This window comes from Pseudorasbora parva, chromosome 18 (genome assembly GCF_024679245.1).
Source record: "Pseudorasbora parva isolate DD20220531a chromosome 18, ASM2467924v1, whole genome shotgun sequence".
Classification (NCBI taxonomy): domain Eukaryota; kingdom Metazoa; phylum Chordata; class Actinopteri; order Cypriniformes; family Gobionidae; genus Pseudorasbora; species Pseudorasbora parva.
The window spans coordinates 7,962,248-7,990,176 of NC_090189.1; the positions used below are offsets into that span (position 1 = coordinate 7,962,248).

Below are 27,929 nucleotides of genomic sequence, written 5' to 3' on the forward strand. Positions count from 1 at the left end.
TGTGTGTGTGTGTGTGTGTGTGTGTGTGTGTGTGTGTGTGTGTGTGTGTGTGTGTGTGTGTGTGTGTGTGTGTGTGTGTGTGTGTGTGTGTGTGTGTGTGTGTGTGTGTGTGTGTGTGTGTGTGTGTGTGTGATGGGTAGGTTTAGGAGTAGGGGCACTGTAGGGGGATAGAATGTAACGGCGTTGATAAACACGCTAAAAAGCGATTAATGCGTCTTGATAGCATGCCAAAATGGCATACGAATTGGCGTGTCATACGCCATTTCATGAGATCAGTCTGGAATGGAGAAAAATGATTACCACTTAGCGCCTCCGGTGGACGTTTCACCCCAAAAGTGCAGGTAAATGTACCTGGAGGCACATAATTAGGGTGTTGCAAAAATGTAGGCAGAGTCACGTATTTCCAATGAGCCTGCAACAGGTGACGAAGAAGATCAAAGTCATGATCTTTTAAACTCTCATAGGTTACAATATTTAATACAGATCACATTGGCAGCTAACACTAACTTGTTAAAACATTTGGCCCATTATCACCACCACAGTAAAAAGGCATTTTTGATAAGTGAAGTTTTTATTTAAAAAAATTCGGGAGGAGCACATGCAGATAATTAAACCTGACTAAACACAAGTGGAGCACGCTCATATAATTAAACCTAATTAAACACAAGTGGAGCACATCAAGCTAATCAACGATAAGAGGGTTGTATAAATACAGCTGATTTACCTTCTTTCGTTGACCATTTTCATTTTAACATCCCTCCACCACCCCATCTCCTCACTTGATTCTAACAAACTCTTATTAAATTTCAACACAATCTATAATATACTCCAGTCCAGTTCTAGAGTATCTCTATCACGGGGGGGGGTACTCTGGGTTCGGGCCAAATTCCGAGCCCGGCGCCCTCCCCCGGACAGCACGCCAAATACGCATAATCTTTACTTTATTTAATTTGATGTAAGTGTGAACTAGTGAAGTTGAGGTTAGGTTGATCGTAGATGCTAGCAAACGGGAAAAAAACATGCAGGTTCCTTACCTCACACCAGATCTAAATGCGATTTACTTCTGGTCTTTTCACAATCGGATAGCTATATGGTCAGAGCAAACTAATCAAATGAGCAGGTGTAAAAAGGCCATAACTCTCCCAGTTGCGGTGAAGGGACGCTCACTGCTGCTGGTGGACACTAAACACTGACCGTTGATATGAAGGCCTGTTGCCCTGTTGATTACAAAAAAAAGATCTAAAAATTATGTTTATCATTTTTGATTGTTCAGTACGGTTCATATTTACATTTAAAAAGCAGACATAAAAGTACCTAAGCATTGTTGCAGACCATGTGCAGTGCACCTTTTCATGGAAACAGTATTCGCTGGTGGCTGTGGCTCTTTCAGCAGGATAATGTGCCCATACCACAAAGCAAAAAATGGTTCAGGAATGGTTTGAGGAGTACATCAATAAGTTTCAGGTGTTTATTTGGCTTCCAAATTCCCCAGATCTCAATCCAATCGAGCATCTGTGGGATGTGCTGAACAAACAAGTCCGATTCATGGAGGACCCACCTCGCACCTTACAGGACTTAAAGGATCTGCTGCAAACATATTGGTAACAAATACCACAGCACACCTTCAGGAGTCTAGTGGAGTCCAAGCCTTGTTAGGGCTGTTTTGGCAGCAAAGGGGGGATAAACATAAAATAAGAAAGGTGGTCATACTTTCATACTTTCATACCAAAGTGTACGCTGGAAATCTGGTGTACGCACTTTTGATAAATGAGGGCCAATGTAATGCCTGATCGGTGTAGTTACAAAGAATTTAACATTTTAAACCACTCATTTAAATGCAAATAGTTTTAGGGATTGATACAATTTCATAAAAAATATTTAATAGTAGCCATTAAACCATTAATGCTTATATCAATTAGAAATTAATAATTGATTTAGTGTTAAAAAATAAGTCATACTGACTTCTACAGAAGCATTTCTTAACCTCAGAGCTCATGAATTTCACGTCATCAGTCAAACCCAGTCTTTGAATTTGTATCCTTGAATCCTTTCAATGATTAAATGATGCGAGACAAACAGTCTGTCTGAGTGAAAAGAGAATGTAACCTATAGACTAGTTCCTTTACATTTTATCATCACATCAGTTGTACCTTTATTATGTGCGTGACAGTCGGCTACAGTTATTTAGCAAACACATACCCCCTGCTGAAAACAAAAGCTATACCCTGACACACCTCGTCTGCCCTGAATGAACTCGATGAATCTCTGTTCAGGCTTTTTTTAGCTGGTTTAATGCTGGTCTAGCTGGTGGGTCAACTTTGCTGTTTGTTGGAAGCAAATGTGCTTTTTTAACTAAATATCTCTATCTAAATATCTATCAACACAAAAATATATAAAGCATATGCTTGTGAGGGGAACAGTAGTTTATGGGCATGCCGTAATTGCTGGTACATATATCATTTCCAAAGGTAATTATTATACACTGTTATTGTGAAATTACAATGATTTCTTGCAGTGGCATGGTTAAAGACCACTTTATCATGTGAATTCACATATTCACAATTGTAAGAAAATGACCCAGCATGCACTGTAAAATAATATGTTTTGATCCTTTAAATTCCTGGCAGTTTTTTTTTTTACAGTGATGCACATGGAGAACAGGAAATTAAAATAAAGTGCTACCATATTATGAACAGGCATTTGGGTCCATGTAACCTGTTCATAATATGATAGCACTTTATTTTAATTTCCTGTATGTGTGTGTAAATATATATATACAGGGAGTGCAGAATTATTACGCAAATGAGTATTTTGACCACATCATCCTCGTAATGCATGTTGTCTTACTCCAAGCTGTATAGGCTGGAAAGCCTACTACCAATTAAGCATATTAGGTGATGTGCATCTCTGTAATGAGAAGGGGTGGGGTCTAATGACATCAACACCCTATATCAGGTGTGCATAATTATTAGGCAACTTCCTTTCCTTAGGCAAAATGGGTCAAAAGAAGGACTTGACAGGCTCAGAAAAGTCAAAAATAGTAAGATATATTGCAGAGGGATGCAGCAGTCTTAAAATAGCCAAGCTTCTGAAGCGTGATCATCGAACAATCAAGGGTTTCATTCAAAATAGTCAACAGGGTCGCAAGAAGCGTGTGGAAAAACCAAGGCGCAAAATAACTGCCCGTGAACTGAGAAAAGTCAAGCGTGCAGCTGCCAAGATGCCACTTGCCACCAGTTTGGCCATATTTCAGAGCTGCAACATCACTGGAGTGCCCAAAAGCACAAGGTGTGCAATACTCAGAGACATGGCCAAGGTAAGAAAGGCAGAAAGTCGACCACCACTGAACAAGACACACAAGCTTAAACGTCAAGACTGGGCCAAGAAATATCTCAAGACTGATTTTTCTACGGTTTTATGGACTGATGAAATGAGAGTGAGTCTTGATGGGCCAGATGGATGGGCCCGTGGCTGGATTGGTAAAGGGCAGAGAGCTCCAGTCCGACTCAGACGCCAGCAAGGTGGAGGTGGAGTACTGGTTTGGGCTGGTATCACCAAAGATGAGCTTGTGGGGCCTTTTCGGGTTGAGGATGGAGTCAAGCTCAACTCCCAGTCCTACTGCCAGTTTCTGGAAGACACCTTCTTCAAGCAGTGGTACAGGAAGAAGTCTGCATCCTTCAAGAAAAACATGATTTTCATGCAGGACAATGCTCCATCACACGCGTCCAAGTACTCCACAGCGTGGCTGGCAAGAAAGGGTATAAAAGAAGAAAATCTATATGGCCTCCTTGTTCACCTGATCTGAACCCCATTGAGAACCTGTGGTCCATCATCAAATGAGCGATTTACAAGGAGGGAAAACAGTACACCTCTCTGAACAGTGTCTGGGAGGCTGTGGTTGCTGCTGCACGCAATGTTGATGGTGAACAGATCAAAACACTGACAGAATCCATGGATGGCAGGCTTTTGAGTGTCCTTGCAAAGAAAGGTGGCTATATTGGTCACTGATTTGTTTTTGTTTGGTTTTTGAATGTCAGAAATGTATATTTGTGAATGTTGAGATGTTATATTGGTTTCACTGGTAAAAATAAATAATTGAAATGGGTATAAATTTGTTTTTTGTTAAGTTGCCTAATAATTATGCACAGTAATAGTCACCTGCGCACAGATATCCCCCTAAAATAGCTAAAACTAAAACTTCCAAAAATATTCAGCTTTGATATTAATGAGTTTTTTGTGTTCATTGAGAACATGGTTGTTGTTCAATAATAAAATTAATCCTCAAAAATACAACTTGCCTAATAATTCTGCACTCCCTGTATATATATATATTCAGATATATAGATATATTTATGGTGAGTAAATTATGATATTATTATTTTTATTTATTTTTTAGATGAGGTTGTAATATTTTATTATATCTGCTGTTTTTACTTCATTGTCCTCCTGTTAAACTTTCATTTTCTCATGAAGATCCTCCCCTTTAGATAAACTATAAAATGAGTGATGAAATGGCACGTTAATTCATTCACCTCCTGATCAAAGATGGATCTGCAAATCTCAGCTTTTCTTCTCCTCATTCTGTTCACTGCAGGTAAAAAGACAAATCATGTTTGTTTTTAATGTTATTGAATACTAAATCATGAATTATCTTATTGATTATAATCTCTATCTTTCTCTCTTTTGATTACTAAAGGAAACTGTCTGAAATGTAATGTGTGTGTGGCAGACTCTTGTGTAGAGACGACATGCTCCAGTGGATTAACCAACTGCGTTAGTGCAACATATACCAGTAAGTCCAGTATGATGGATTTAGGAATGTAACAGTATCAAATTTTCATGATGCGATAATTGCTGAAGCTTTTATCATGGTATGCGGTATCTTGTAACAAAAAGAGATGAACATTTAAATACAATAAAATAATACACAAAAATGTATAAAGTTAACAAAATTTTCAAACAGATTAAGGTGCAAAAAAATGTTTAGGTAACACTTTTATACTCTTTATAATGTTATTTCATGCATTAACGAACATTTACAATGAGCAATATATGCTTAATACATAAATTACTCTTTGTTAAGGTTAGTTAACTGATAACGTTAGTCCATGTTAGCTCAGGTTTTGATTTTAAAATTATATTGTTGAAACCAACATTAACTAAAATTAATAAATGCATTGGAGGTATTTTATTGTTAGTTAACGAATGTTAACAAATAAATTAACAAATGCTAACGAAAGTGTTACCGAGCAATAATGAAAAGTCAGTTTTCAATCAATATCTAGGGCATGTTGTAGTCCAGATTAAAATGTAAAAATGTTGGTAACACTTTATAATAACTCACGCTATGAAGCATTAATTAAGCATTAGTAAATATAGTTAGTTCATCATTTATAAAGCATTAATACTCATTAATAGGCAGTTTATAAATACAACTATAAATGCTTTATTCTTGATTTATAATTATATCGATAATGTGTTTAATAATTGTATTTTCATACTTAATAAATTATCAATTTATCATTTATAAATTAAGTATTACATTATTTACAGAGCAGTTATTTAGGAGTTGTCAGGTTCATATGATCATTTATAAAGTGTAAGTAAAGGGTTAATAAACTATTAAAATGTACATTTGTACATCTTACTATTTAGACATATAATAATAGTTACTTAGTGTGTTAATAAATGCTTTATTAACATGTATTCCTACTGTAGTTCATTAATTCCGGTAGTTATAAAACATAGTTGCCAGTTAACTCTTTCTGTGAGCTCATCTAAAGTGAGGTCTATTTATGCCTCCTAAAGTTTTTACAAAGACTCAGTTCTCTTCTGCACTGCTGTTTTGACACTGCAAAATATGTTATTATTTTATTATAATAATTGTATTTGTTGTATTTGCTACTCCTGTAATCCACTGGTACATTTTTATTCAGCAAAGTTTACACTTTACATAAGGCTGTTTCAGTTGACATTGAATAGGTTTAATTTAATTTAATTTATTAAATCACTAGATGTACAGCCTCCATTTTTGCATTTTGAAATACATATTTCTATGTGCTATATTCCTCTGTGTTGTGTTCATTTCTTTTTTCTGTTCAGAAGAGAACTGAGTCTTTGTAAAAGCTTTAAGGGGCATAAATAGCCCTCACTTTAGATGAGCTCACAGAAAGAGTTAACTGACAACTACTAAATGATTTATAACTACCGGAATTAATCATGAACTACAGTAGGAATACATGTTAATAAAGCATTTATTAACACACTGAGTAACTATTACTATATGTCTAAATAATGTGATGTAATGTACATTTAAATAGTTTATTAACCCTTTACTTACACTTTATAAATGATCATATGAACCTCTGACGACAACTAAATAACTGCTCTGTAAATAATGTAATACTTTATTTAGAAATGATAAATTAATCATTTATAAAGTAGGAAAATACAATTATTAAACACATTATAGATATGCTTATAAATCAGGAACAAATCATTTAAATCTGTATTTATAAAATGCCTATTAATGTCTATTAATGCTTTATAAATCATGAACTAACTATTTACTAATGCTTAACTAATGCTTCAAAGTGTGTAGTTATTATAAAGTGTTACCAAAATGTTAATTTTGACATTTAAAAGCCTATTTAGTCAAAGAAGTGTTTAGTGCTGTGATGAATGCCATAGAGCCTTTTCACATTTCCGGGTTTCTCAGAGCGGAAGTCATCAGAAGCCCTATTCAGACGGTAATTGGTCCATCAGTGATAAAACTTGTGTATTTGGATGATGATTTATTCCCTGTGGAGGAGCGAGTTTTGTGATCATCCGCTCCTGGGAACACTGCTCATGTGGTCGTCAGTTGAATGATTGTCTGCTGTAAAAATGTCATATGCTTGGAATAATAAGAAGAAAAAAAATCATTACACAACCTTGGTGTTTGTCTAAAAACAGTAGGTAATTCGGTCTGAGATTTTTACGCTGGTGGTGGGAGAAAAACACTGACATTCTGGATTCATATGGCAATAAAATCCCAGACTATCCCCTGTAAATGATGAAAATACCTTATGACCCCACGAGAAACAATTACCCTCCGAATAGGGCTATAGTTAACTATAGTTAACTTTTATAGCAGTGAATGAGAGTATACACCTACCTTAAGGATTATTAGGAACACCTGTTCAGTTTCTCATTAATGAAATTATCTAATCAACCAATCACATGGCAGTTGCTTCAATGCATTTAGGGATGTGGTCCTGGTCAAGACAATCTCCTGAACTCCAAACTGAATGTCAGAATGGGAAAGAAAGGTGATTTAAGCTATTTTGAGCGTGGCATGGTTGTCGGTGCAAGACGGGCCGGTCTGAGTATTTCACAATCTGCTCAGTTACTGGGATTTTCACGCACAACCATTTCTAGGGTTTACAAAGAATGGTGTGAAAAGGGAAAAACATCCAGTATGCGGAAGTCCTGTGGGTGAAATGCCTTGTTGATGCTAGAGGTCAGAGGAGAATGGGCCGACTGATTCAAGCTGATAGAAGAGCAACTTTGACTGAAATAACCACTCGCTACAACCGAAGTATGCAGCAAAGCATTTGTGAAGCCACAACACGCACAACCTTGAGGTGGATGGGCCTCAACAGCAGAAGACCCCACCGGGTACAACTCATCTCCACTACAAATAGGAAAAAGAGGCTACAATTTGCACAAGCTCACCAAAATTGGACAGCTGAAGACTGGGAAAATGTTGCCTGGTCTGATGAGTCTCGATTTCTGTTGAGATATTCAGATGGTAGAGTCAGAATTTGGCGTAAACAGAATGAGAACACGGATCCATCATGCCTTGTTACCACTGTGCAGGCTGGTGGTGGTGGTGTAATGGTGTGGGAGATGTTTTTTGGCACACTTTAGGCCCCTTGGTGCCAATTGGGTACCGTTTAAATGCCACGGCCTACCTGAGCATTGTTCCTGACCATGTCCATCCCTTTATGACCACCATGTACCCATCCTCTGATGGATACTTCCAGCAGGATAATGCACCATGTCACGAAGCTCAAATCATTTCAAATTGGTTTCTTGAACATGACAATGAGTTCACTGTACTGAAATAGCCCCTAAAGTCAGCAGATCTTAACCCAATAGAGCATCTTTGGGATGTGGTGGAACGGGAGTTTCGTGCCCTGGATGTGCATCCCACAAATCTCCATCAACTGCAAGATGCGATCCTATCAATATGGGCCAACATTTCTAAAGAATGCTTTCAGCACCTTGTTGAATCAATGCCACATATAATTAAAGGGTTAGTTCACCCAAAAATGAAAATGAATTTAATGAATTACTCACCCTCATGTCATTGGACACCCTGTAAGACCTTTGTTCATCTTCGGAACACAAATGAAGATATTTTTGTTGAAAGCTGATGGCTGAGAAAGGCTTCAGATAGGCCTCCATTGGCATTCAGTACATTTCCCACTGACCCACTCACAAGACCCATAAAGGCACTAAAGAAATCGATACAAAGTCCATCTCACTACAGTGGCTGTACAAAAATTTTACAATGCGACGAAAATAGTTATTGTGCGCACAAAAATCAAAATAACGACTTTGTGTCGTTACACATGGGTTTTTTTCATGTATGTTTTTCATGTCCCCAACACTTTTTTAAACATCTCCATTTGATTAGCAATTAGTTTGTTTTAAATAAGAGGCGATCTATCGCTGGAATAAGTTGTTTTTTAAATCATGGTGAGTGCTCTTTTCATTTTGTTTTCCGTTAACAATTATTATTCCATAATACAATTAGAAATTTAAAAAAAAAGAGAGAAATCAATTAGTGGTCATTTTATATTACAAATGTTGTCTTCTTGTTCTGCTTTGCAGCTGTTAGTCCCAATAACACTTCTACAGTGAAGGCTAAAATGTGTGTTCGACCAAGTGATTGTATAACTGGGTCATACAACATCGGCGTTTCTAAGGCCTCTACTTCCTGCTGTAGCACAGACCTGTGCAATGTCCAAGATGCTCCAGGTATTGTACTTTACATTAAACAGTTAACAGTAATAAAACTTTTACCAAGAAAAAAACAAAAAACAAGAAATAAAGTGAGTGAACACTAGAAAATTATTCCAATTTTACAAAAGATTGAGACTAATTTTCATTGGAACAACGAGCACCTATGTTGTGTGTGCAATAAGCCAGAACAATGTAAAGATAGTCATGTGCCCTTTATAAATCATTAGCTAATGATTAATTAAAGTAGACAACAGGAAGCTGAAGTGCATGGCTTTCACCCCTTGAGGTAATTAACACATTAATTTACATTATTAGTTAATATAATACGTTATTAAGGAATTAATACATTACAACATTTAACTAATAACTATTTAATGATTACTTAATCTGTTAATCATGTAGAACCTTCATTAGTTGCTGATGCAGTAATCATTAATAAATGGGTTAGTTCTTCATTAGTAATACATTCACTTATGATTATCTGTGCATTAATTAAGCATGAATTAATGCATATTAATGCACCCTTATTGTTAAGTGTTACCAAAGCTTTTTTTTTCTTTTCTTCCTGTAGATCCCTCTAATTCCCCGAATGGAAAGAAATGTTTCTATTGTGATTTGAATAACGACTGCTCAAGCACATTGAGCTGTTCAGGGAGTCAAGATCGCTGCATTAAAATAACAGGTGAGAAAGAATTATTATTTTTATCTTAAGTTTTCATATACCCCTATCCAGCTGGATTCCAGCTGAGACACCTCAGCTTTCATTCATTTATCCACTTTTGCTTTCTTTTCTATTCATCAGGGACTATTGCAAATCAGACATTGGTTGTAAAAGGCTGTGCCTCTAAATCTTATTGTGATGCCGGAACATCAGTTAGTAATGTTAACCTCGCTGGGAGCATCTCCTGCTGTGAGGGGAACCTGTGTAACGGTGCTCAGAGCGTCACTCAGAGCTTCCTGTTCCTCTGCGGTTCTCTGCTCTCCTACTTCCTGCTGCACTGAATCCAGCGGCTCTTCTCATTCTACAGATACGCTGTATTGACTATATATTGTGTTTTTATCTGTACTATATTTCACCTGGTGTGAGGAATTTAAAATAACATACAAAATCTGATTAGTTGAAGGAAATATACATTTAATGAAATATTTAATAAAATATTACGATCACTAAAATAAAATGTAATGATCTCCCTCTGCATTTGTTTCTTTATTTTTAAAATATGATTATCTATTATTAGTCAGAGAAGTATACTGGCACTACTGGAAATGTAGTTCAGTATGGTTCTTCGGCTTGTAACAATAGCAGAAACCTTTATGGTGCTAAAGAGAACCCTTTTTATAAAGTTCCATAAAGAACTCTACTCTCTTAAAAAATGCTGTTAGAAACAAAACAAGTTGGCTTGAAAATTGACAAACCCGGCAAACTGGTTGTTTTAACAAAGGTTATGTTACATTTTTGCTCAACCTGCTGGGTGTTTTATCTCAACTATTGCTTAAAAATTATTGTATTGCTTGCTTAAAATGAAAGTATGTTAGAAATTACACTCTAAAAACTGCTGGGTTGTTTAAACCCAATTTTGGGTCAAATATGGACTAACCCAGCAATTGGGTTGTTTTAACCCAGCGATTGGGTTGTTTTAATCCTGTGGTTGGGTTAAATATTTGCTTAAGACAATCAAATCACTGGGTTAAAACAACCCAACTGCTGGGTTAGTCCATATTTGACCCAACATTGGGTTGTTTTTTACTCAGAATTTTTTAGAGTGTAACATTAATATGTTTAATAAATGTTATAGTAATAACTTTAATGAACAATAATTAAACAATTAACATTTGTTAAAGTGCTTAGGCTATAAATGTTCAGCTTTTGATTATCATTGTTGCCTCTATATCATTATGTAAGATATATCATTTTGGGTTCATTTTAAGCCAGCCATAGTCATTTGTAAACAATAGTTGGGTTAAATAAAACTGCCCAGCACATTGGGCAAACATTTTACCCAACTCCTGGGTTAAAACAGCCCAATTGCCTATCATGCCAAAGAACTTGTAACTTTTATTCTTGGAACTGTGGCACAATTTACCCAGCAGGTGGCAGCACATGATCTTTTGTACCAAAATAACACCTCTGCATACACTGGCATCAAACAAGAGACTGCACATGGTGGGGGGGTTTTCTAAGTGATCTTGTATGCATTGTCACTGTATTATTAATGTATTATGTTATTGGTTGCAACAACTTGTGAATCAAATTGTGGAATAATAACAACTGAACAAAATAAAACTAAATCTAAACTTTTATATTTATTTTATTTCATAAATGCATATAAATGTAAATGCCACTGAAGATAAGATTGACATTGTTACTCTCACACTTTGCCCCATCTAAAAAAAAATGGATCATACCACAAGACACGTTTTAAACAGGAAGTTGCATCATCTAGATCTTATGCAGGCCATGAGAAGTCCAAAAGTAAGTCCTGTCATTTTTCTTTCTGTATATTTGCTGAAACTGTAAGAAGGTAAATGTCAAAGTACTATCCTGTTACCTAAAATATTTCTTAGAGGTTATTTGTTTATTATTAAAAAAAATATTAACTTTAGGTAAGTCACTAAAATTTGCTCAGTGTCAGTTATGCTATTAGCATGAACACACAAAAAAGATTTACTTCATTTTTCTTTGGTAAGTTTTTACACACATATTTAAGTAAATTTCACATATGGAATTAAGTAAACTCTACTTAACTATGTTATATTAGTAATTTTAACTTGGCCAGTAAAAGGTTGAGTAATTTTCTACTCTGTTGAAGTTCAAGAAAATGTATACTCTGTATTAATGAAACAAAACCACATAATTGTACTAGACATGTGTGAACTTAAAGGTTTAGCTCAACCGAAAATGAGAATTCTGTCATTAATTACTCACCCTCATGTCACCCGACACCCATAAGACCTCCGTTCATCTTCGGAACAAAAATGAAGATATTTTTGTTGAAATCCGATGGCTCAGAAAGGCCTTCATTGAATGTCATTTCCTTTCTCAAGACCCATAAAGGCACTAAAGGTGTCATTACAAAGCCCTGTAACGATGGGCTTTGTAACGACGAGTGTCTTTTATGGGTCTTGAGAAAGGAAATGACATGGTGGCCGGATTTCAACAAAATTATCTTCATTTGTGTTCCGAAGATGAACTGAGGTCTTGCGGGTGTCGGATGACATGAGGGTGAGTAATTAATGACAGAATTCTCATTTTTGGGTGAACTTTTAATATGGGAAAAATAAATACTCTGAACCCCAAGTGAATTTACAAAACTGAGATCCTCACTGTGACACTGCTTAATGATACCGGATGAAATGTTAAACCCGCCAAAATGTGCAAGCTTTTAAGTTGTTGAAGGATTTGAGCTCTGTTTTGATCATTGTTCTGAATAACAACAGGTGTTGTGCTGGATTTGCATCCATTATTGTATCAATTCTTTGAATTGATAGAAGAATGTCACTTTTCTACATTACTTTCAGTCCTTCTAAAATCAAGATGTAATATACTAAAATGTATTTTAAACTATTTTCATCTCATTCAAATAACATGCAACAAAATTTTGCAAACATTACATTCAGTTTACAGTTCCCTCTGCAAATATTGGCACCCTTGGTAAATGTGAGCAAGGTGGCTGTGAAAATAAATCTGCATTGTTTATCATTTTGATCTTTCATTTACAAAAAAATCTTTTAATGAAGTAAAACAATTGAAAGTGGGGGAACCTCATATTATGATTAAATGATTTTCTTCATGCTGGCCACAATTATTCGCACCTAAATACTACAACGTCCTTTTCCCAAAATAACAGCTATGAGTCTTCATCTACACTCACTAAAGGATTATTAGGAACACCTGTTCAATTTCTCATTAATGCAATTATCTAATCAACCAATCACATGGCAGTTGCTTCAATGCATTTAGGGGTGTGGTCCTGGTCAAGACAATCTCCTGAACTCCAAACTGAATGTCAGAATGGGAAAGAAAGGTGATTTAAGCTATTTTGAGCGTGGCATGGTTGTTGGTTAGCCTAGAAATCTAGACGCTCCCTTTCTATCAGAACTGTTCAGGTTTTGATTTTGTTTTTATCTCTTGGTATTTGCTAGAATCCATGATACATATCTGAACAAGATGTCCAGGACCTCCAGCTAAAAAATAGGCTCACATTAAAGATCCAGCTGTATATTTAACCCTGGGCACGGAGCACTTTTTATCCCTGTTTGCACCATCTGGTGGGTTTACTGTCAAAAAGCTCTCTTTTTAGTTTCATCTGACCACAGAACAATATGGTCTTCATCCAGCTCAGTTCAGTTCTCATACAATGGTGTCAATGCAGGCAGATCAATAATATAATTGAATTTTAAGTGTCCCCAACTAAGCAAACCAAAAATCCAGTTTACCAATAAACCAATAAAGTTGTCATTAATGTTAGACTGAACGATAGTGAAGGCGCTCTAAAAACGGACGTGCACAAGAAAACTCGTCCGGAGTTTTATATCATCAATGAATGACGCGTTCGGTGACAGTGAGCTACATTACACGCGGGACTGAAATGCTGGCTACAAAGAAATCTCTAGCACTCATTTTGGTAGTTTGTCTTGAAAAACCGAGGTATTTGTTTGTCGTCGTAGGAGAAGTCACACTGCAGGATTGTGTGCCAAATCTTCTGACACTGCCAGAATTTCGGCTGAGGTCAAATTTGATCGCAGCGCTCATTAATCGGCTGCTGGTGAACATGTCAAACTAACGACCAAAGACGTCAGATTTTAGCCTATATCAGAGGAATCTTTTAGAATTTGCTAAATTTGTCTCAGACGGCCAAATCGTGGCCAAAATCACAAAGTGTGCACCCGGCTTAAGGGATCCACTGGGGTCCTGTTTAGATCTTTATAGATCTGGATCCAATCTGGATAAACAGAGAGACTAATATAAGTGTAGATGCCATTCTTATCATAAACATTGTCATCGACTAATATTGATAACCTTGATATATGAGAAAAAGCGGCTGTGAAAAAAATATCAGTATTGTTTATTCTTTTGCTCCTTCATTCAAAAAATTAATTTCAAACCTGTAACAATTGAAAGTGAGGGGAAATATGAAATAACATTTATTCTCCAATGCTTACTGCCCACAATTTATTGGCACCCCTAAAAATTATTATGAGTAAAATATCTCTGAAGTATATTCCCATTCATATTAAAAAATTTAGCACATGACTAGGAGCATAAATTTGTCTAGCCATGACTTCCTGTTCCACGAGTATAAATATGAGGAAACACAAAGGCAAAATTCCCCCAATCATCCATCAGAATGAGTAAAACCAAAGAATATAGTTCTGATGTGCAGCTAAAGATTGTTGAGCTTCACAAAATAGAAAGTGGCTATAAGAAGAAAATAGCCTAAAGATGATCTGAATCTGCCTGGAAGAGGAAATGTGTCTAATGCACGGTGAGGAGGAGAATATGAGCGGACAAAGACTCTCCAAGGATTACAGCTGGAGAATTGCAGAGATCTTCAACAACCCCTACATCACCACATGTTGTTTGGGAGGGTTTCAAGAAATATCCTCCTTGCTCATCCAAAAACAAACTCCAGCATATTCAGTTGTCAGACACGAGTGAAACTTAATCACTTAGGGGGGGGGGGGGGATTCTCCAGAGCTGCTGTATAGATAAATGAACAAAATTAATTGACTTGTCATTTTTACAATGGAAATTAAGTAACACTTAACTTACTTAAGCTGGACAATTACACAATTTTCTTCAAGATCTGGTGTACAGCCAAAACAAACTTTGTTGCATTATTTTCACTGTAAAGCTGCTTTGAAATGACATGAGGGTGAGTAAATGATGATAGAATTTGAATGTTTTGAGATGAACTATCCTTTTAAGTTAACTTTTTTAAATAAAGAGCAAGACTAATGTCCATGCTAGACCCCCTCTGATGAAGTTGTAATATTGGTAAATAATTGAATATCTACAGTTTTTCCTCTTTCTGTTGAACTTTTATTTCCTCATGAAGATCCTCCCATTTTAAAAACTATAAGACACACACTGAAACAGACACATTATTTCATTCACCTCCTGATCAAAGATGGATCTGCAAGTCTCAGTTTTACTTCTCTTCGTTCTGTTCACTGCAGGTCCAAATACTAATGTTTGTTTTTAATGTTATTGAATACTAATCCAGATCACTGATGTCTCTGTCACTTTTTATTACTAAAGGACACTCTCTCAACTGTTATCAATGCATAAATCTGACGCGCTCATGTGGACCGACGACATGCACCAGTGGATTTACCAACTGCTTCAGTGCAACATATATTTGTAAGTCCAGAATGATGGATTGAAATGTATTGTTATAGTTGGCTAATAGAGATGCTGCAAAATGCAAAAAAAATATAATATAGATATATATATATATATGTCAGTTGTCACACTTGTTTCTGGACAGAATTTACAATTGCATGAATAAAATGTTCTATATAAAAAACTGAAATTGTAATTACATACTATAATTTGTAATTTTGAAACAAAACAAAAAATTAATCAAATATAATTATATGCAGTTTGTCTTTTGGTTCTGCTTTGCAGCTTCTAGTCCAAATAATACTTTTACATTGAAGGCTAAACTGTGTGTTCGACCAAGTGAATGTGCAACTGGATCCCTAAGCATCGGCGATTTTAAGACCTCTTCTTACTGCTGTAACACAGAGCTATGTAATGCCCAAGATGCTCCAGGTATTGTACTTCACAGTCAACAATAACTGAGAAATAATTATAGTTCAACAGTCTTTTGGGAATTTTAACGTCAGCCGGAAAGGAATTCACCCCACTGGTGATACCGGTATTACCGGTGTTGTCCCATGTTATGTGTGGTCCCCCGGTGGGAAAATTCTCACCTCTCACCTGTCCCTAGTCCAGACAAGAACAACAAAAAACAAGAACTGATCTTACGATTGTGATCACACTGGAAAGTTATTTTAATTAAAAAAAAGATTATTGTTATATTTTTATCCTTTATATAACATGAATTATACACCGAGACGATTGCTGTGTTAACTTCTGGGGAACCCGCTCTTCTCATTACGTCAACACAACATACAAAACTTGTACGCTCTCTATTGCACAGTAATATTAAGTGCATACATCACATATTCCTCCCCACATACTGCTGTTGTACACATTTCAGTAACATTGTTACATACAAAAGCCGAATCTTAATTTCTATCTATACATATCATAGCATGCATTTACTCCTGTGTAATATGGTACTTTTGGTACTATACCAAAAAAGGGAACCTTTTTTTACACTATAATCATTCAAAGAACTGTGTTGTGCTTAAACGAATTATTTTAAACTAACCTTATTGTCGGCTTAATGGTACGTTCAGGGAATCTCTTTGTCTTTTTGCGTGGAGTGCGTAGCCGTTTCACTTGGAAGTGAATCCACAGCTTGTACTGAACTAATCTGAATTAAATCAAGAATAAGTGATGTTTCTTCTGACCTTGAATGTTCAGAAAGTCAGATTCCCCTCAGGAACATCAATGACCTCTGGTCCAATCTCATCTCCATAGTCACAGGCACAGTTTACTTTGTGCTTTTTCAACCACAAAAAAATGTTAGGCTTCGACATAGGCGAGATTGTAACCTGCGGTGCAGAAACAACAGGGCAGGCGATTCCTTTGGGGTGGCATGCGGTGTGTTTGGTATGCCAGTAGAAAGGTGTCTTGCCTTTGTTAAATTGAAGTTGACCCAGTTTAGAACAATGTAGTGCCCGCTTAAATTTCTGAACCAAACGTTCAGTCAAGCCATGTGTAGCTGGGTGAAAAGGTGCAGAACCTGTTCGTGTCACTCCATTAATCTTGAGAAATGTCTGGAACTCATCCGCGGTGAACTGAGGCCCGTTATCACAGGCTGGAATATCCTTTGTATTTGAGGTGTTCATTGTCCTGCGATTCAGGATCAGACTCAAACATTTATGCATGGGCCAGGGCTCGCAAAGCCCAACGACCTGGGCTGCGTTTCCCAAAAGCATTGTAAGCTTAAGTGGATCGTAGAACAATTGCCACCAATGGTCTCTACAAACAACTAAGGCTTACAGTGCTTTTGGGAAATGCAGCCCTGGAAACATTCATGTGTTTTCCAGTCAGGCTACCAAAACGTATCCTGCCAATGGGCTATCTCAAATAGTGCAATAACATTCCTTTCTTTAGGTGCGTTGTTCTAGCTTGACAAGCCGGACCCACATCAAGATGTTTGGTCTGGAAACTCACCATTGACAGCTCAATCCGAGGGGCGGGATAAACGGTTGTCGTTCAAACTCCCTCTGCACGCGATAGGATAGTGCTACACCAACCAGAGCAACGAAGGTGAAACAGAGCTCGCTGACTGATTAAACATTCGCCGTATCCGGTCGGCTAAACTCCGAACACATCTTCCCTTTTTTGACTTCAGAGCCATTCTTTGTTCTTTTCTCAGAGAAAAGCTTAACTCCAAGTCTTCCAGAGTCGCGGTCAAAGCTGATTCGAAAGACCGCCGTTCGCCAGTTTCTGTGTTTACTAGAAGCACGCAAACGCAACTCAGCCGTCATCATTATGGCCCCGCCTACCAACTCTATACACGATGTGATTGGTCCGGCAAGAGTTAGGGGAATACAGCTCAGAAGGGTATTGAGAGTTGCAAGACACTTGCGGGCAGATTAAATTTGCTGCCGCTAGGGTGCGTCTAGATTTCTAGGCTAGCGTTGTTCACTATCTTGACTTGATATTTGAAGGAAAAACACAATCGAAGTTTTGAACATGCTGATTTGAACATTTTATTTGTTTGTAGTTAGGTTTTGCAGATGCTTGTGCTTGGCGTGTGTGTGTGTTAGTGATGCAGTTTGTGGTTATGTACACAGATCGGGCAGGCCAAGTAATAAAAAATAACATTCCAATTAATTGCTGGTGGATGAGAGATAAATCATTGTGTTTGTTTGATAAAGACATTTTGCGAGCCCTGTGGGCAAATCTTTCCAATCATGAAACAATTCCCCGCATGTACTCACGGGGAAGCCGAAGCTCGTTATAATATGCAAAACTGTTATCCAATCATAGCAGTGGGCATTTTCTTTCAAGTCTTCAATGCGACACGCCCATAAAAACACTTCTAGGAGCTAGGCTCAAAACCAGGGTAAAATAGCATATATTACTTATTCATTGTGATGTTTTTAATGTAAAAAACATACAAACGTCATAAATTAATGCATAAAGTTGTTTATGCAACCGGCAACTGTGTTTGTGTACAATAAGACAAAACAATGTTTTTTTTTTTTTTCCTGTAGAGCCCTCTAATGTCCCGAATGGAAAGAAATGTTACTATTGTGATGGACAGAACTGCTCAAAAAATATAATGAGCTGTTCAGGCAGTGAAGATCACTGCATTGCAGGTACGGAATGAAGCGACTTTTAAAAAAAATCTTATGCATATGATAGTTTTCATATAACACTAGCCAGCTGAGACACCTCAGCTTTCATTTATGAATCTACTAATTTCTTTTTTATTCATCAGGGACTTTTGTAAATCAAACAGTGGTTGTAAAAGGCTGTGTCTCTAAATCGTATTGTGATGCCGCAGCATCAGTTAGTAGTGTTGACTTTGGGAGCTTCTCCTGCTGTCAGGGGAACCTGTGTAACGGTGCTCAGAGCGTCACTCAGAGCTTCCTGTTCCTCTGCGGTTCTCTGCTCTCCTACGTCCTGCTGCACTGAATCCAGCGGCTCTTCTCATTCTACAGATACGCTGTATTGACTATATATTGTGTTTTTATCTGTACTATATTTGACCTGGTGTGAGGAAGTAAAACAATATACACATCTGATTAGTTAAAGTAAATATATATATATATATATATATATATATATATATATATATATATATATATATATATATATAAAGATCACCTCTGCATATGTTTCTAGGTTTATTCTTAAAACATGAAATTTGTTCAATCTATTGATCAAAGGTTATTATCATGATATTATTATGAAGAAATTTTTATTTAACACCACTGCATCAGATATTTGATTCAAATTGCCTCAAGTTAAACTGACTTGAAACAATTACTCTTTGACTCGTGGTGTTTTCATTTTGAAATGACGTTTCAATCAAGTATCCCAATAAAACAGGACTTTCACTTAACCATCATGCTTTGCACAGAGCTGAATTGGGAGAATTAAAGGTTAAAGTAATAAAGTTTTTTTTAGCAAGATGAGAAAATTAAGACAATTGAACAATTGTTCATGTTTGATTATATTGCTATTTAAAAAGTTGTACTTTTTACACATTGGTCTATTACATTACATATATGTGCTATTAAATACTTTTGAAAGGCTGTAAGTTTTATAAATTGGTATATTTTGCTAAACAAAGCAATTTCTGAAATCAAGTTTGGAGTAATGCTAAAGTACTCCAAAAGATCCATTGCAAAATGTTAAAAAGTTGCTACTTTTTTTAAAGGTGTCATGAACGGGCATTTTTTAAAAGGTCAACTTATGACATTCACATGGTTTTTACATTCAAAAACATCATAATGAATAAGTTATAGGCTATTGTCCTACCCTTTTCTACCCTATGGAACGTTCGGTTTTTATGGACGAGCCGCGCTGAAGACTAGGAAGTAAACGCCCACGGCTAGGATTGGATAATATTTGCATATTTAATGAGCTTCAGCTTCCCTGTCAGTACATGTGGAATTTTTTTGAAAGCATGTGGGAAACAGCAACTGGATTGATTCGCCCACAGGGCTCCCAAAACATCTTTAACAAACTATAATGATTTATCTCTCATCCACTCGCGATTGATTGGAATGCTGTTTTTTTATTACTTGGCCTGCCTGATCGGTATAACTGCAAACTGCACACACACACACACACACACACAGACCTGGAACGTTAGGCTATGCGAGCCCTGGCCCATACATGTCTGAGTCTGAGTCTGTTGAGTCTGAGTCTGTTGATATATATATATATATATATATATATATATATATATATATATATATATATATATATATATATATATATATAAAACATTTGTACTCACATTAGTGTGTTGCTTCATTCATTCATGTAATCTCATCCTGTCTGCAAGTCTGTCTCTTGTTTACAAATCGAATCCGTGGTGAAATGAAGGAATGCAATGTCTTCCCCACGGGAGCTGGATATTCATTAAAAATAAAGTTCATCCATGCATTCATCATTTTGGAATCCAAATGAAGCTTAAGTGGTATGTTTATAGAAGTTCAATCCGGTTTAGCTCTGTAGGCCTATGTCATGTCAGTGGCACGAGTCGTGAGCGGGGCCACAGAATCAGGCGTTGTTCATCTTCTGTTGAGGTGGTGTTTAACCACACAAACTTCAAGGTGAGGCTCATTCTGAGATCGATCGCTTTCTGGGCCTGGAGTCTATAAAAGCTTTTCTTTGACTAACAAGGAAGTTTTCAGCTCTGAAACTTACAGGATATGCTATGACCTTTTATATATCAAAAGCTCAAGGGAAAGTTGATTTCTCAATTCATCACCCCTTTAACTAACAGTAAAACTGCATTTAGCATCATTTATCAGCAGGTGGCAGCAGATAATATTACCAAAATAACACTGCATCTGCTTGACATTAAACAGCTCAATGCAAAATGATTTGATTTTACAATTGTTGTCTACATCACAGTCATGTCACAGGAGTTGGTCTGACACTCCTATAGCCATGTTGGCATGTCTTATAATCTTTGCACTTGGCCCCAATAATGGCAGCTTACAGCTATATTTGAAAATTTTTATTGTATATCAGAGAGATCACCAGAAAATAAAAATTACAAACTGAACAGCTAAATCTTCTAAACTCATGATGATTGACTGCTTATTGATTAGCCTTATTGATAACACTGATACCAAACAGCAGGTCAACAAACGAATCAAGAGAAAACTGCTGTAGAACATTTTTAGGGGACAAAGATCAAATGATCATTGATTTTACACTTAGGTATGTTTGTGCTCAAATCTGTTCTTGTGCAGTCGACATGATTAATATTAACATTTATCATTACAGCAATCACATGGGTTGCTGAAAATGTGTTGTGTTTGTCTCTTATACAATCAAAAACCCCAAAGCAAACTTCTGATCAATTCAAATGTTATCAGATAACTTTATTCAGAGTTTCCTGTTTCATCAAAAACTGAACTTTGACATAGTCCCATTCAGAGCAAAATACTCAAAATTACAGCAACACTGACCGTGACATCGTCAGGGTTTGTTTCTTTGACCTATAGCTCATATGGATATTTTGGAAAAAACAACTTTTATATAACCTACACTATCTATCTAATAATCTAATATCTAATATATATATATATATATATATATATATATATATATATATATATATATATATATATATATATATGCCATAAAAAGGAAAATGTAGTTCATAAATATATTTTATTCAAAATTATTTTTACTTTAGGGGTAGTATGTACATGGATATAACATGCAGAAGTCCTGAAAAAAAAACCACAAAAAAGCAACAAAAAAAAATCTTAAAACAAACTAAATAATAATTATATATATATATATTTATATATATAAAAAATATATATATATATATATATATATATATATATATATATATATATATATATATATATATATATATATATATATATATATATATATATATATATATATATATATGATTAAAGCCTTGAGATGACTTTAATCAAATGACCCTTAAATCACCTTAACAAAAATAAAGAAAATTAATTTAAAAAAAACTAATAAAAACATATTTGAAATTTGGGGGCAAAAAAGAAAGGCAAAATAAATAAATATAGCTATGAATTTGTTTATGTATATGAAAATATATAGTTATAGCCTATACATTACATGTTAATCAATACAAACATACTAAAACTGCTGTTGCTGCTAATAATAATAATAATAAAACATGGAAAAAATAATGCATAGTTTGCCCCTGATGCCAAAAAAGTAAGAAAAATATGGGAGGAAACACATCTGGTAGAGAGGGAGAACATTTTATGGCATTGCCAAATCCAAATAAATAGGAGAAAAGTTAATCTTAATCACAAGCTAAACTAAACTAAACTAAAGTCAGAAATGCTCTTGCATCTTATCATGTCTGAATGTACAGGTTTGATTGTTTTGTTTTTGTTTTGTTTTTTGACAATAGCAATCATTTTCTTTTTAATAAGAAAATATACTTGTAATTATTTATTTATTTATTAATGTGTTTAAGTAATAATGCTTTTGCAATACAAGTCATGTCAGTAAAGCTCATTTGCATAGAGAGAGAGAGAGAGAGAGAGAGAGAGAGAGAGAGAGAGAGAGAGAGAGAGAGAGAGAGAGAGAGAGAGGCACATTGGCAGTGTGCTCACCTGATTGCGGGGCTGCTTTTCATCTTCTGCCGCATCAAAGGGTCAGTCCGCCCGCGGTGCTGAGAATGAAGTGATCCCCCGCATCGCGTCACCTGCACGGTTACATCTACATCTACATTAAAGCTTTTCATCCGCAGCATGACCATGAAGGACAGCAAACCGATTGCGCTGGACCGGCGCGATATTCATTCCCTGCTGGATCTGATCGGTGGCTTCGGTGCCGTAGTGGCCGTGGGGATCATTGCCATGCTGTCGGTCTGCGCCGCGTTCTTCATTTACCGATCCTTTAGAGGTCAGCGCGGGAAGGGTGTCGAGACTAACGGGAACGATACGGCGGTTGCAGCGGGAGAAGCGAACTCGGCTCGCACGAGGAAAAGAGAGAGGGATGATCGACCTACCGAGTCAACAGGTAAAACTGGACAATTGTTGAAACAGTAGCCTAAGCTAAATATTGGTGCGCACGTGTGAGACTTTTTTTTTTTAATAGCCTACCACACATTTGAAATATCACTATTATTTGTCAGATATCACTGTAATATGAATATAAATCACAAACCGTGACAGCCATTTACGGTTAATCGGCGAAAACCTGTCCCGATATTCAGAAAACTTAGCCAATCAGAGAAACGCTTTCTGCATGTCAATCATTTTGCTCGCTTAGCTACTGACAGAAATGTGGACAGGATTATGTTATTGATTGTTATAATCATGTTTGGTAATTATTTTAGCCTTAAAATCTATCTAGGTTATCTAGCTATCACACCCCACTTTCAATTTTGTGTAGGCTATTATTACGGACAATCTTTTTTTTCTAATAAATTCACAGGTGGCACAAATAATAATAATTAGGCCTAGTAGAATTATTGTTATTTTAAATCACCAAAAATGTGGAAATGTAGGCCTACGCTACTATTTAATGTTTTGGGGTAAGTAAGATTTATGGTGTCTACAAAAAATTTAAGCAGCACAACTTGTCAACACTGATAATAAAAAGAAGAAATATTTCTAGAAGAGAAAATCCGCATATTACAGCGATTTCTGAAGGAGCATGTGACAGTGAAGACTGAGTAATGATGCAAAAAATGTAGTATTTTGCAATATTACTGTATTTTTATCAAATAAATGCAAAAAATATATATATAATGTAAGCATTTTACAGGCCGGCATTTATTTGAACTGTTCTATATGTCTACTGTGTATCTTTTTCTGTCAGCTTGCAGCATTGAGATTTGTTCTTTAAATTCAGCTACTGTAAGAGGTCAATCGGAGATGGTTTTTCTTGCATTTATTTGCATAACAAATTGTTAATAGTCTTTTCTTTATTTCTATTAAACCATCTATACCGTTCTTTAGCAAAGAACCCAGGGCCATTTCTTGAATATGTCCAAAACCTGATTTTTTTTTTTTTTTACATTTGCTTGTATATAAAAATACCAAAATCACCAAAACATGTCTGAATGTTTGCATAACATCCTTTCCTGGCTATGATATGCCACAATCTTGTTGAAAGTTTTACAGTGGCTCTCTTGTTCAGCTGCCAAAATACAAGATGAACTGAATGTCATGACAAAGTGCAACGTTAAAAGCAGCTCTGATGCAGAATTTCATTTCAAAGAGCCAAAGCCTGAAATGAAACCATACTCTTGTCCTGCCCCTTAAGCACTTGTATTCTCTTCTAGAAATGTTAATCTAGTACTAAAGTCATACGCTCATTCTCACTGATCTGAAATGTTGTTTTCAGTGATCTAGCATTCGCGAGTTTATCTGACTTTACAAATGTTTAACATTTGCTCGGTTACATCGCTGCGTGATTACTGAGGAATATCGATTGATTTATTAATAGATGAATAAACATTGTGCAAGGCCCATCAGTAAGTAACCTACTTCTAGCTTTTACTGTAAACCGATAGTTTTACACCTGACAAAAAACATAATGCACAAATAACATTTTGAGTAAAAAAAGAATGGAAAAAAATGGAAAGAGAGAGAAAAGTTGAACTGTTCTTTGCTAAAAGATTTCCCGTATACATTTTTGATCACTTGAAAGCGTATGTGACGTGGCTAATGCTTTTTTGTTCTCTTTTAGGAGAATGTCAGGATGGAAAGTGTTTCAGCGAATCCGGTAACCTCTCAGACACAGACAACATGCTCCTTCCCACTGAGATATCCGAAAAGGACCTGAATGAAAGCACTCTTAAGGACATGGAGGAGATCACAGATGAGCTTCTAACGGACTTAGAACGCGAAATGCGAGACAAAACGGATTCTGATCCGGATCAGTGGGTAGAAACGGATCCTGATGAAAATACGGAATGTGAGGATCATATTCAGGATGATGATGATAATGGACGTGAGGTTTTGGCTGGTGGGAGTGTACTGTCGACGCAATTAGATAGCCAGCGTGAGGAATATCTCGACAAATCCGAGACAGGACTGAGTGTAGATGCAGATGAACCATCTGAGACTGAAAGCGCTCAGGAGTTCATTTATCAGAGACGCCATCAAGATCATGTCACTTGTTCTTCTTCAGACCAAGCGGTTAAACCATCCAATCCCAGTAAGATCCCATTAGAAGAAGACGACAAGACGTCAACATTGGAGGACGCGAACAAGATCTTCGACGATCCACATGACTGGCGTTATCCGCGAACAAATAACTTAGATTGCTGTTGCTGTGATAATAAGACTATGGTCAACCACAGCAACAGGTTTGACTTTCACAACTACTTGGGCTTCCACACTGATAATACCTTCCCCATTGGGTCTTCAACACAGGTGAGCCTCTCACATGAGTCTGGTGAGAAGAAAACCAATGAAGATAAAGCACCAAAAGAGGATAATCTTGAAAAGAATGAGATCAGCATAATGGATGCCATTATGGACAATAACGAGTGGCTCAATGTAGGTACACCAGAGTTCAGAGATCTTCCCTGGCTTACGCCAACTGCAACCACCCCTGAAGAAAAACAGACGCAGCCGGAAAAAGAAGGGCAAGTCAAGACTGGTTTAGCCAAAGAAGACGAAGGACCGGCGAATAAAAGAGTAGCGACTGTTCCGCCTTTATCGCAAGTGGTTAGCGTAACCTTCCGGATTCACTACATCACATACTCTCCTAGCCAGCTGGTGGCTGTTACCGGGAGCCTGCAGGAGTTGGGGGCCTGGGAGAGTTTCGTTCCACTCCACCGAGCCAAGGACGGGTTCTGGGCCAACACTATCACCCTCCCCATGGAGAGCCAGGTGGAGTGGAAGTTCGTCCTGGTGGAAGATGGAAGGATCTCTCGCTGGGAGGAGTGTGGAAACCGCTCTCTCTTTTTAACTAGCCAAGATGAAGAAGTCTATCTTGACAAGTGCTGGGGATGTTGCTGAACTCAGAGGTGACTATCTACAACACTCTTAAAAATAAAGGTTCTTGATTGGCATCTATGGTTCCACCAAAAAAAACCATGGAAGCTTTCCATTATGTACTTTGCACTAATAAAGAACTGTTCAGCAAAAGGTTCTTTGAGGGCCCCAAAATGGTTCTTTTATTGCATTGCTACGAAAACCACATTTTAGAACCTTTATTTTTAAGATTGCAGGGCTGCACGATTAATCCCAAAAAACAAAACAAAAATCACAGTATGACTGCAATATGTCTGCTCCACATGATCTCCATATCTGCATCTGCTCTGAGTTTGGGTCGCTTGACATTAACATGCATTTGGGAACGCAACTTTTGCCAAAAAATCTTACCATACTTATAATGAGAAGTGCTTTTCAACAAAAGACCAACTTTGAGGGGTTCCTGCAGTTTTTTATATATGTGGTAATTATTATTATTATTATTATTACAAGCACAGCATCCCTGACTTAAAAAAAAAATGCATTCTAAATAACAATCTCAAAATATCAAATATAGCAATTCATTTCCCCCCATAAATCGTGCAGCCTTACTGTCTTCTTCCAGCTCTATACAGCAATAATAATCCATAGTGCATTATTGAAATCCAGTATGTTAGATTATATTATAATATTGTTGATTATTAATGAATTATGTCAATAAAGCATGAGGCTGTGGAACTGTTACTATAGCAATAAGATTATAACATTACAAATATGCACTTTCTTACGTCAGTAAATGATATGTATGTTGATTATATCTAATTGTACTAAAAGTGTCTACCCTTGACTATTATCCTGTAACAGCAACGTACCAAAACGGAGAAAATCTACAACAAAAATTCTTTCATGTATAAGGGAAAATCCTAAAGCTTCCAGAGGATAAAGTGTATCTCCATTCTGAGAATGTCTTGTGTGCACTATTATTTCAATCTATAATGTTGCAAAAATTACACTGATTTTTTCATGATCTTATCTTATATTTTAATTTAGGCTGGAAACATACTCTATGCAAGTGCACAAATGCCAACGTGAACGCTTGCAAATCAGTGCCAGTGCACATAATAAGAAACCTCAGTTCTCAGGTGGAGTTTTCTTCTAGTATTTCTGAATTTGTTTTTCAGGTTTCTAGCTATGCACTAGCTGATGTCCAGTTTGAATTTCTTCAAACGTTTGCTCTGTCAGGACAGTATTTGATCTAGAATAGAAAACTGAGTCCATAGGAAGTCAATTAGTGATAATTCCTGCTATAGCGCCCCTTGTGTTGACACTGACACTGCGTCCCAAATCAAACACCTCCCAACTATAGAGTATGCGAAAAACGGTACGCCAGCAGAGTAGTTTGTCTGAATGCATAATATTCAAAAAACAGTAAGTCCCTAGATGACCTACTTCCAGTGAGATTCTGAAGTTTGCATTCGATAGAAACTTTGTTATCCTATAAGACCACAGGAGAGATTTTTTGAATGGCAGTGAAGCGACCGGGTAGGTCAAATGACAATAATAACAACATGACGGATATAGTACGTCCGGATTACATTCACACTACCAACATTCGTACTACATAGACTTTTTTTTCCGTACATAGCGTGAGAATACAGCGTAATTATTCTACATTTTGAAGAAAAAAATACACTCACCTAAAGGGTTATTAGGAACACCTGTTCAATTTTACTGGGATTCAGTTACTGGGATTTTCCACGCACAACCATTTCTATGGTTTATAAAGAATGGTGTGGAAAAACATCCAGTATGCAGCAGCAGTCCTGTGGGTGAAAATGCCTTGTTGATGCTAGAGGTCAGAGGAGTATGGGCTGACTGGTTCAAGCTGATAGAAGAGCAACTTTGACTGAAATAACCACTCGTTACCCAGTTATGCAGCAAAGCATTTGTGAAGCCACGAAACGCACAACCTTGAGGTGGATGAGCTACAACAACAGAAGACCCCACCGGGTACCACTCATCTCCACTACAAATAGGAAAAAGAGGCTACAATTTGCACAAGCTCACCAAAATTGGACAGTTGAAGACTGGAAAAATGTTGCCTGGTCTGATAAGTCTCGATTTCTGCTGAG

At 36.6% G+C, this 27,929-nt stretch overlaps 2 protein-coding genes and 1 long non-coding RNA gene across 4 annotated transcripts; all 3 read left to right on the forward strand.

Moving 5' to 3' along the window:
* The first annotated feature begins 4,441 nt into the window (after positions 1-4,441).
* Positions 4,442-18,880, forward strand: LOC137045804 (urokinase plasminogen activator surface receptor-like). 2 transcript variants are annotated; one of them, XM_067422698.1, is made up of 5 exons: positions 4,442-4,594; positions 4,697-4,792; positions 8,881-9,027; positions 18,376-18,480; positions 18,603-18,880. In XM_067422698.1, exons 1-5 carry the CDS (start codon positions 4,546-4,548, stop codon positions 18,797-18,799), a joined length of 594 nt encoding a protein of 197 aa, XP_067278799.1. In that variant the 5' UTR covers positions 4,442-4,545; the 3' UTR covers positions 18,800-18,880. The 2 variants fall into 2 exon arrangements, with proteins under 2 accessions (XP_067278799.1, XP_067278798.1); XM_067422697.1 differs by lacking the exons at positions 18,376-18,480; positions 18,603-18,880 and adding exons at positions 9,584-9,694; positions 9,815-10,197.
* LOC137045805 (uncharacterized) lies at positions 15,146-15,914 on the forward strand. The gene is made up of 3 exons (XR_010898844.1): positions 15,146-15,192; positions 15,275-15,376; positions 15,644-15,914. It is a non-coding gene; the product is annotated as an uncharacterized lncRNA (long non-coding RNA).
* A 3,575-nt stretch (positions 18,881-22,455) lies between the features above and the next one.
* stbd1 (starch binding domain 1) lies at positions 22,456-27,364 on the forward strand. The gene is made up of 2 exons (XM_067422696.1): positions 22,456-22,885; positions 24,563-27,364. The coding sequence occupies exons 1-2, from the start codon at positions 22,615-22,617 to the stop codon at positions 25,840-25,842; spliced, it is 1,551 nt and encodes a 516-aa protein (XP_067278797.1). The 5' UTR covers positions 22,456-22,614; the 3' UTR covers positions 25,843-27,364.
* Positions 27,365-27,929: the final 565 nt, after the last annotated feature.